The sequence below is a fragment of the Podarcis vaucheri genome, assembly GCF_965113315.1.
Source record: "Podarcis vaucheri genome assembly, chromosome: 8".
In the NCBI taxonomy this organism is placed as follows: domain Eukaryota; kingdom Metazoa; phylum Chordata; class Lepidosauria; order Squamata; family Lacertidae; genus Podarcis; species Podarcis vaucheri.
Window position 1 is genome coordinate 33021826 of NC_138766.1, and position 11318 is coordinate 33033143.

At 44.5% G+C, this 11318-nt stretch overlaps 1 protein-coding gene across 1 annotated transcript; it reads left to right on the forward strand.

Annotated features, from left to right (window-relative positions):
• The first annotated feature begins 621 nt into the window (after window positions 1-621).
• On the forward strand, window positions 622-8963 carry LOC309538674 (NXPE family member 3-like). The gene is made up of 6 exons (XM_082234479.1): window positions 622-640; window positions 3927-4038; window positions 6067-6782; window positions 7519-7592; window positions 7686-7898; window positions 8267-8963. Exons 2-6 carry the CDS (start codon window positions 3970-3972, stop codon window positions 8800-8802), a joined length of 1608 nt encoding a protein of 535 aa, XP_082090605.1. The 5' UTR covers window positions 622-640; window positions 3927-3969; the 3' UTR covers window positions 8803-8963.
• Window positions 8964-11318: the final 2355 nt, after the last annotated feature.

Sequence of the window (11318 nt, forward strand, 5' to 3'; positions counted from 1 at the left end):
CATTCCTCATAAATTATTGCTGCCTGTGGCGCTTCTTTCTTTTCAAAGGGTTTGTCCACACTTCTGCTTGTCCCATGCCTCAAAAAGTGGGGGGATACTTTCTGGAACTCCTGAGAGCTGGATGTAAAGGAGAACTTATTTCATAGCTGCCTCAGCATAGTCCCCCCGCAATACCCTTGAAGATTCATGAGTCCAACTCCCCCAAGAGCAGGGTGTGGAAGCCTTGGCTTTACCTGTCTATCTACAATTCTTCAGCCTCATTGCTCTCTCTTTGACGAGCCTGTGGCTGGGAGCCTCCTTTTCTATTGCCTTGTGGGTTTTGGACAATGAATCAGCGAAGTGAGGTGTTCTGTAAACCTTCCTTCCCCAAGCTTGCTAAACCCAAATGACTTAGATAAGATGCAATTAAGAACAAAGGGAGGCGTGGTGGGGTGAGGTGAGGTGAGGTAGGCTGCTTAATTCTTTGCTCTCCACTCATTTCCCCCCAGTTCAGATTATCCTCTCCGGGCTGATTTTTTTCTCACAGGCGAAGATGCATTAGGTGTACGTGTGTTGATGGGCGATGGGTGGCACAATGCTGGGGGCCCTCTGAAGTCTGGAACCAGCCCTTCCTCACCCAGACCGATTTTGGTTTTAAAAGGTAAAGGCACCCCTGACCTTAGGTCCAGTCACGGACGACTCTGGGGTTGGGGAGCTCATCTCGCTCTATAGGCCAAGGGAGCTGGCATTTGTCCGCAGACAGCTTCCGGGTCATGTGGCCAGCATGACTAAGCCGCTTCTGGCGAACCAGAGCAGCGCACGGAAACGCCGCTTACCTTCCCGCCGGAGCGGTAGCTATTTATCTACTTGCACTTGACGTGCTTTCGAACTGCTAGGTTGGTAGGAGCAGGAACCGAGCAACAAGGGCTCACCCCGTTGTGGGGATTCAAACTGCCAACTTCTGATCGGCAAGCCCTAGGCTCTGTGGTTTAGACCACAGTGCCACCCGTGTCCCTGATTTTGGTTTTAATAGCCCACAAAACCTGGGAGAAAATAATTGTGGAGCTATCTGCACGACCTTCTTGACTTGCAGCCCAGGTCTATTCTTTTTCCCCCTGTGTTACACCTAGCTGATCATATGATTTTAATTTGACTGCCATTCCTCACACATCACGCCCTAAACAAATACCTAAACTCTTCAGTGGCTTTTGTTTGAACCTCCCTGAGGCTGCTGGAGTTGCTTGGATGGAAGCCAGAATAATAGGTTGGCATGGGTGTGGGTGTGAGGCCCTGATCCTCCTTAATCTGCATCTTCAATCTGTCAGTTCTGAACAATTAAATTTTTACTCTAATCATTTTTATTGGACTTTGCCATTAGCCTTTAGAACACACCACAAAGCCTAACTTATAAAGCCTGGAGGTTATTAAATAAAATTCAGAGTAAAATGTTATTAGACCTGTAGAAATAACCTGCTGCACTATTCAAAACCTTTATCTGCTGTTTTCTTAGCTGCCAGTGCTATTTTAAAAAGGCCACTCTGTGGGTGGATAGAAAGCAAGTAATATCAATTATAGCTATATTTTCCTTCTCAGCCCACCATGCAGTGGGCATTGCATCTCATTGTGAGCTAAAACATCCACATAGCCAACCCAGCAAATACAGCACCAACAGGTTACAGGGAATCTGCCAGTATCTTCCATCCAGGTTTGCAACCTGCATAAAGAGGGAAGAGGCAAAACAACTCAAAGCAAATCTTGGAACTGGGGTCTCTCCCAGGTGCAGCCATCTGTGTGACCAGCACATCCAACTGAGGCTTTTTTATCGGCTGTAAAACACATATGGAGAAGCGCTAGGTCATGAGAGATATAGATCACACCCACACTATGTATTTAAAATACTCTTATACCACTTTAAGAGTCATGGCTTTGGATTTGTAAAAATTAAGCTGTGAGCCCAAGACTAGACCAAAGCCATAAAGCTCATGGATTCGGCCCCTTGAGGTTATCACTGGCTCAGGTGTCATGATTAACATGTAATCGGCATTTAGTGAGAGCCTATACAGTTGCTTCTTTATTTCTACTCCAATAATATCTGGAGCCTCTCAAATTGCTAAAGTTTCTAACACCAAAATAAAAGTGGACAAAGGGCAGCCTTGTTTTACTCCCAACCAAACACAGATGTTAACTCTAAATTATTGATTCTGATCATAGCCATAGCTTCTGAATTTTTTTTCTTCCAAATTTAGGGCAAAATTGCAACATTTTCAATAGTACCAACAAGTAATCCCACTCGAAACAGTCAAAGGCCTTCAAAATACTCATTATTGTAAGAGGGGATGCTGAACCCCTACAGAATTCTATAACACTTAATGATATTAGAATTGGATCTGTGATATTTCTGCAGGAAACAAAATCAGTTTGAGGGCAACTAATTTATGAAGGAAGTGTTTGATTCTATTGACAAATATAAAGGTAAACATTTTGTAGTCTTGATTGATAAGGAAGATTGGACAGAATGATTCTAACCTTGAATAGTCTTTAAAAGGATTTTGATATGGTCCAAATTTTAGTATCAAGTTTTAAGATAAAGATGCACCATGTTAAAGATAATTAAAATGGCCACGCTATATAAGGAAGAAGTTGATAATAGGATCATAAAATTGTAGAGTTGGAAGGGACCATGAGAGTCATCTAATCCAAACCCCTGCAATGCAGGAACCTGTTGCCCAATGTGAGACTCAAACCCTGAGATTAAGCCTTTTGTGCTTTACCGACTGAGCTAACACAGCATCATCCAATCTTTAAAGTTTTTATAGAACCCAGATGTGAAACTTTCTAGGCCCAGTACTTTGTTAAATTTTAAATTCTTAAGGACAATTTCAATTTCAATCCTAATGAGGGATCCTCTATCATCATTTGAAACTAAAGAAATGTTTAGTATGTTTAGACACTATATTAGTGTCTTTTAGATGCATAGAGGTATATATAGAAGAGTAATAAGGAGCAAGTTCTTGACAAATATTCTCAGGTGAAAAGATTTTGGTTCCATCTTGTTTCAAGATGCATTGAACAATAAATTTATTTTTCTGTTTTTCACAACTCTTCACTAACACTCTAGAGTTCTTACCACCAGTGTTCCTTTCTTTCTAACCCTCTTGCAATGAACAGACAACACACTGTTAAGTACGTTTAAAATTATTCACTTACAAAATGTTCCAAAGGTCCCAGTCATATATTTATCCAAGCAGCAGCAAGGAGAACACAGACAGAATACTCTTGAGTAGAAGATACAGAAAGATAGTTTCAAAGACATGCTCTAAACTTGCAGCTTGTTTTGACGCATCTTCCTTGGTCAGTTACAGGATGCAGAGAAAGAAAGGGAACAGAAAGAAACAGCTTCACTTCCTCCCTCATCAGAGAAGAGTGGGCGTGACCTAGATGAGTCTAGGAATCTCGCTCTATTGTCTTAACCCCTTCATGCACTAACTAGCACTCGTGCATAGTTATGTGTGGCTGCAATTTCTCACAGCCTGAACCATAATAGATAGGCTGGAGGGGCTGCATCTGGCCCCTGAGACTACTCCCTATCCATCCTCTAACCCAGCCCTCTTAACAAACCACAATTCCTGGCCCCAATTGGGTGGGCACATTTTCTTGTTCACCTCAGGCAGCAAAGTCTCTGGAACTGACCCCATCTTCCCTACTTCATGACTCTTTGGGCAGGAAGGAGAGATTCTGAGTCCTTACGAGCCCCGTGAGTAGCCTTGCTGCAACAGATTCACTTCATGGGCCAGCAGAGTCTCAATAGCTGTGCTTCTGGGAGGCATAATCCACTGACTTCCTCTGCTGTCCTCATCTTGTATATTTTGCCTCATAGGTGTGTTCACTTTCAAGGTGAGAATGCAATTTTGCTCATAAAATGTGTATTTTATTATCTCGGTCAACAGGGAAAATCATACAGGAAGGAGAAAGAAAAGGCAGGTGGGGCGGATGGTGATGGTTCCTTGTGGTCTCAGACCAGCTCCACTTTTCTGTCTTGGACTAATATTCACAGTGGGGGTAAGTTCACGGGGTCATTTATAAATCTACCTCTGTGAGTAAAGTGTTCTCCAAAGATTCTCTTTTGTAAAAAAGAAGAAAGAAATTGAATATGAGAGTTCAGAATTTTAGATAAATTTTGAGAGGAAATGTTCTTTCAGGGGGGTTATTTTTGTGCAGTTCCGTGCTTGTGACCGATCACAGTATTTTTCCTGTGCCCATTCTCCCCTATGAAGTGCGTGTGTGTTTAGGAGAAATGGGATTTATTATTAGACATGTGAGTGAAAGGCATGTAGGTGAAGAGCAATGGTAGGGCTGAGATGTTTTCAGTGCTCCAACAGGGTGAGCCAATAGTTGGGCGTTACAGTTGTGGGGCCTGCCCCTCATTGTCCATTAGCCATTTCTTGCCTTCTGGTGTGGGTCATATGTGCAATTGGGGTCCCTTCTTGAAAGTCTCAACAAGAGCCGGGAACATAGAACCATAGAATTGTAGAGTTGGGAGAGACAACAAGGATAATGCAACCCCAACCCCTGCAGTGCAGAAATCGTGCATTCAATCTGGGGCTCAGACACACAGCCCTGACCTTAAGAGACTCATGCTTTATCAACTGGGCTATCGCATGAGGGACTCTCCATTCCTGTTCACTGCTTTGGAACTTAGAAAAACACCCTGTATGACTTGTAGATAACTTATCATCATCATCAAAAATTGTATACTGTCCCTCATCCATAGATCTCAGGGCAGTTCACAAAACAAAATTACAATATAAAACCCACAAACAAACTCATATAGGTTTTCCCAAAGAAAGCAGGAATCCCATCCAGCCTCACAACCATAACCTCTCCAGGGACTGTCTATTACACATTTATGCTGGTGGCTGTGGCAAGTGTTTTGCTGGCAAATTGTCACCACACAGAAGGGTATCCTGTCTAGAAATATGAAGTGGATCTTTTCCCATACTAAAACTATTCTATTGCTTTGATATTTTGTCGTCGTCGTCGTCCCCATTTCATACTTTCATTAGTAACTATGAGTGGAGGCCTATGATATTACTATGATATTGTATTTAAGTAATACAGTATTAGGCACGCTTGGCAGATTCAGACTTTTTAGTTTTCTTTACTACATAGAACAGAAACGTGCTAAATTAGACGACTCTCCAAGGCATTAGATTTCCACCCCCACCCCCGCCTGTGAAAGTGAAACACTTTCTGATGCAAATTACCCAAATTGGCATACAGTAGGGGGACTTCCCAGTTCAAAAATTTCTGGAGAAAATTCCTGCAGCACTGGTCCTGGCTTCAGATCCTGCCTGAGACAGGGGTGCCATCTTGACCTCAGGATTGTGGGTGTGCATGTGACGTTGCATGTCCGGCAACAACTCTTCCTCCTCCTCCTATCTGCAGCCAGTGAGGTGCCCTTTTCCATGGGGAGGGGCTAGTGCCTCTGTGTCTGAGCCCCACCCCCTGGAAAAGGAGGCCTTGCTTGCTAGCTGCAGAGGGCGGAGCTGAACTGCTTCTCTCTCGGAGACTGTGGCATTGTCACCTGCTGGCTTTTTTGACTTTGTGGGCGCCCAGTCCTATGGTCTGAGGTGTGTGTGGTCCTTTCTTTGGGCAAGTGGCTGGACTGGGTGGTCTTCTGAAGTCCCTTCCCCTATAGAAATGGAGCTTTCCCAGCAGCATTACTACCAGGTTCCTAACCTGCTGAAGAGTTGTAGACTTATTGCTAAAGCCCCCAATATTCTTTTTTGGGTATGCTTTAAATATATGGCGTAGACTGGGTGCCGGGCAGAATAAAATATTGGAATGGGGGCCAAGTAAGCCCCACCAAAAATAATTGATCACAAGATGTGTCACACACACTATTTGAATGGTAATGTCCATCAACATTGTGGGGTCCTGGCTCTCTCAAATATTTTATTGGGGGGGCTGAAGGGACCTCGGCTCCGCGGAGTTGGCTCCCACAGGCGCAGATGTGGCCATAGTCCTTGTATTCCCCCCCAAGCCTCACCCCATTTCTTTTTTATTATTATTATTCTGACTCCCCAGATGATCTACCGATTCCTATCCTTTGACCACTTCAGAAACAAACTCGTGCCTCCTTCCCCTGTGGGTGCCAAGTCACTCCCGGATCCCTTTGTGGAGTCTCCAGAACTGCAGGCGCTGCTCCATTGGCCAGCTCCAGCTGAGGATGCTGTAGCCTTTGCTTCCTCCACCAGTGCTGAGAAGAGCCACTACCGACTCTTGCAGTCTCGGAGCAACTACACAGTGGGTAACATGCTCCTGGTGTCGCTGGAGGCCCGGGACCAGAGTGGGCAGCCCAAGTACTACGGCGGAGACTTCTTGAGGGCCAAATTGCATTCCCCAGAGCTGAAGGCCAGTGTGGCAGGGACAGTGGATGACCACAAGAATGGCACCTACACATTGACTTTCCCGCTTCTGTGGGCAGGTGCGGTGCAGGTGTCTGTGCGTCTCATCTACTCCAGTGAGACTGTGGCCCTCCTTCGGCGCATCCGTGACTCCCACCCCTCCACAGTCACCTTCAGGGGCTACTTTGTGGACCCAGGCCAGGGGAGCAAAGAAGAAGCGACTGAATGCAACGTGCATCCAGTCTCAGGCCCAACCTGCCAGTACGTGGATCCTGGCACTGGGGAGCACTGGTTTTGTGCCAGGCCCCAGCATCACTCCTGCAATGACCTTGTGTACCACTCTACTGGGATCTACAAAAATGTGCTCTCCTCAGCAGAGAAAGTCTTCCTTAGTGGGTGAGTGCTTTGGAGATGGCTGGGAATGGGGAAGGTAAGCTTATGGCATGATGATAGCGATGCATTTCCAGGATTTCTTATGGGAACCATGGGATATTTTCTAGGGCCTTCCTGGAAGTACATATTCTTGAAGTAGCTTTCACACCATGTAGGGAACCTTTGGTATTCCAGCTGTTGCTAAACTACAATTCCTAGCATTTCCAGGAAGACATACATCACTATTATTCGCATGCTGGCACTCCTTAGTGCAAAATGTAACCAAATGTAAGTGATGTTCATGAAACCATTTCATTGAATAATATTCCGTGACATTAAACAACCCTCTTCTAATGCATAACAGGGTCTAACAGCAGAATACAAAGTAATTACAAAAAGAGCAAAAATAACGCAGCACCAAAATCAAATCTTGGCCCCAACAGAAGTCCTTAAACACCACTATAATCCACATCACATTTGTGGAAATTATTGTCTGGGGACTTTGGGCCTCAATCCAGCACATTGAGAAAAGCAATAGCACCAGAACTGAATTAAATCAAATTAAACACAGATTGAGAGATTGCCTGTAGAAGGTGTGCTAGTGTGACCAGTAAGCAACACAACCCACTGTAGCATTGCTCAGATGTGCTATAACACCTCCTGGACTCCCTCGAAGTGATGAGCTTCAAAGAAGAAACTCACACTTCAGCCGTGATGCAGCTCAAGTTGCCCTGTTCTTCATTCCTCTCTGTTCACACAGAGCTGCGACAGACCGGATTATTCCAGGGAGTGTGCCCATCATCCAAGTGCTGCCTAGCCACCAGCTGACTGTTGGTGAGTGGAAAAAGAGGGTGGGAAGTCCGTTGGCTCTGTGTTTATATTCTTGAGAATGGCACTTGTGACCATCCCTTGCCTGTGTTCCTGTAGCCACCTCCCCACCACTCCCATGCCATCCAGGACTTGCCCTCACCAACCCTTCAGGTTTCTACTACAAGGATGTGTGGGTTTCCTTGGGATGTTCTAGCCGGACCTTCCCTACTTCTGACTTGGCACTCAGCTGCTTGCGAGGCAAGATAGTCCATATGATTGGAGACTCCACACTACGCCAGTGGTGGGAATTCCTGCTGGCCTTCATTCCATGTAAGTCACTGTCTGGATGTGGAAAGGGTATTGTTTTGGGGGACAGGTGTCCTGGTGTGGGGATGGATGTATAAGAAAGGTACGGTTGAGCTTCAGAACCAGAATGAAGGAAAGAGGTTGGTGTGGGAAGTGGTAAGAATTGTGTTGGTTGGGGTGGTTGGCTTTGGCAGAGAACTAAGAATGAATGTTTGGGCTAGGAGAACAGTGAGGGAAGCTACTCCTTCACTGTTGCACATGTGTAAGGGTATGCAAATCATGGATCAGAGCACATGAGAACCTTTGAAGGGTGACTGGAGTGTGGAGCTGTCCATTTGGGACTCTAACTCCTGAGTCTCTCACACACTCTGTCTTTCTCTTTCTCTGTGTAGCAGTCAAGCACATAGATCTTCATGTGACCTATAAGTCTGGCCCGCTGCTGGCCGTAGAGCCAGCACAGGGCCTTGTGCTGAGGTGGCGTTCCCATGGCGTTCCACTGCGCACTGGGAAATCCAAGATGGCTGACATACACTACTTGGCCAATGAACTGAATGCACTTGGTGGGGGCCCGGACATGGTGGTAGTTTTCACGCTCTGGGCCCATTTCACCACCTTCCCAGTGGATGTATATGTGCGGCGGGTGCATGGCATTCGGCAGGCTGTGGCTCAGCTCCTGGCCCGCAGCCCCCAGACCACCATTGTCATCAAGTCAGCCAACACAGGATACAAGTCTGTCTATGGCAGTGACTGGCTCTCCCTGCAGCTGGACAACATCCTTCGTGCCATGTTTGCTGGCATGAAAGTGGCCATTGTTGATGCCTGGGCCATGACCTCCTGCCACTACCTGCCTGATAACATCCATCCTGGCAAGGTAATTGTCCAGAATGAGGTTAACGCCTTCCTCTCCTATGTCTGTCCAGGGAAGTGACTCAGAATGGAGCAGTCTTGGTACAGCAGAAATAGAGCACATGGAAAATTCCACAATGATGAGGGATCTTCAGAGAGCACCTTGACATGTTCAGGGGGGAGGTTGGTGGCTAGAGCAACTTCTCAGCAACCAAGTTGCAGTGGGTGTTAGATGGGGACATGCAAGGTAATAATATAATATAATACAACAACAACAACAACAACAACAACAATTTATTATTTATACCCCGCCCATCTCGCTGAGTTTCCCCAGCCACTCTGGGCGGCTCCCAATCAAGAATTAAAACAATACAATATTAAATATTAAAAACTTCCCTGAACAGGGCTGCCTTCAGATGTCTTTTAAAGATAGGATAGCTACTTACAGTATTTCCTTCACATCTGAAAGGAGGGTGTTCCACAGGGTGGGCGCCACTACCGAGAAGGCCCTCTGTCTGGTTCCCTGTAACCTTACTTCTTGCAATGAGGGAACCGCCAGAAGGCCCTCGGCGCTGGATCTGTGTCTGCGCTGAACGATGGGGGGGAGACTCTCCTTCAGGTATACAGGACCGAGGCTGTTTAGGGCTGTAAAGGTCAGCACCAACACTTGGAGGTGTAAAGAGGGGAGAGGATCATTTATGCATACTGTATGTTGTGGGAATGTGGAAAAATTAGGAAGTTTTGGGATGTTATATATAACAAACTAAAAAAGATGTTAAAAATCCCATTCACAAAACTCTTCTTATTAGGGATAATGTCAACTGAAATAAAAAAAGAAATAAGACCTCTCTTTATGTATGCAACATCCGCAGCCAGAATTTTAATTGCAATGTATTGGAAAAATGAAACTATACCTACAAAATCAGAATTATTATTAGAATATCTGCAAATGGCAAAAATGACAGGGAGGGTAAGAGGGTATTCAATGCAAAAAGTAAATCAAGAATTGATTATATTCAAGGAATATCTGAAAAATTACTGTGATAGCAAAAACCTCCTGGCAGATCTTGAATGAGTCTTGCAATGTACAGATCATATATGTAAATTTAATGTTTCTATTTATTTTTTCTTTTCTTTTTATTTTTGATTTATCAAAATGTTTTATGAAAATAATATAATAATATGGCACTGTGTAAAATATAACAAGTGTAATTTAGCTTTTTGAGAACTTTTGGAAGTCTACTTTAGGTCTTTTTAAAATTTCTTGTATTCTTTTTAATTTTTTGTTATATGAGATGTGATATAAATTGTAATATAGTATATTGTATAATTTGTGAAATATGTTTTATATATATATATATATATATATATATATATATATATATATATACTTTCGTAGATTTTCACGGGTACAGGAATGCAGGTTTTGGTGTCTTCGGGTGTCTTCCCGTGTAAGAGTCGGGGTGTCTGTGCGACGTTTCGACGAGGTCTCACTCGTCATCTTCAGGCTGGTGCTTTCGGCTTCTTGTTACTGGAACAGAGCAGAATCTGGTGTTTGAGTTCCTATAAATACTGTTGAGGGGTGTGGTGTATAGCCTCCAACGTTCTGGGCAGAGAGGAAGTTCCTAGATTAGTGTGCCTTTTCTTCTTTTGTTCCTTAATTACTTGAGGGATATCTTGAGTGATTTCATGAGTGATATTCTGAATACCACTGGGTGGGTCATTAAGTGTAGATTAGTTGCTAAAGCTTTCGTGTCTTGACCTCTTGAGCTTGTGAAGAGTTTTTCTGAGAAGATGGCTGTGCTGCATTTAGTTGTGCTCTGGCTTGGCTTCGTGTATAGGGGCGAGCTGTGGTTTTGTGCCTTGTGCCAGCCAGATCTGTGTAGGGATTGCAGGGGGGTGCAGCATCCGGAGGTGCCACTATAGTTTGGCTACTGGATGGAGTCTGTAATATGTCTGTGGAGAGGGTCTGGGTTTGGGTCTGGTGTGGTTGATTGGTGACGGCGTTCTGTGTGCCTCTGGTTCTGGTGTCGGTTTTTGTGGGGAGGGCTAATTTCCAGATGTCTGGCAGGCGGGACGTGTCGTCACGCTTGTTCATGTTGTGAGGGTGTTTCTCTATCTCGATGGCTTCCATGATTATTCTCTTGTGGTGATGTTCCATGTTAAAGAGCAATTTGGAATCTGCAAAATTAATTTCGTGTCCTGTTTCTTTCATGTGTTGGAAAAGAGAGGAAGTTTTTTCTTCTTTTTTGACGGCATTCTTGTGTTCTGCGATACGTGCATTTATTCGTCTGTTTGTTTGTCCAATGTACGTGGCTGGGCAGACTTTGCAGGGTATTTCATAGACCCCTTGGTTTTCCAGCTGGATTTTGTCTTTTGGGTTTCTGAGGATATTGGCTATTTTTTGGTTGGTGCAGAAGGCTGTTTTGATATTGTGTTTATGGAGGATTTTGCTGATTTTGTCTGTAGTGCCCTTGATATAAGGAAGGAGGGCCATGCCATTGTTTTCTTCTGTGTCTTGGTTTTTGGGGGGTGTTTCTTTTTGGATTAGCTTCGTAACCCTGTTTTTCTGGTATCCATTGGCGATTAACACATTTG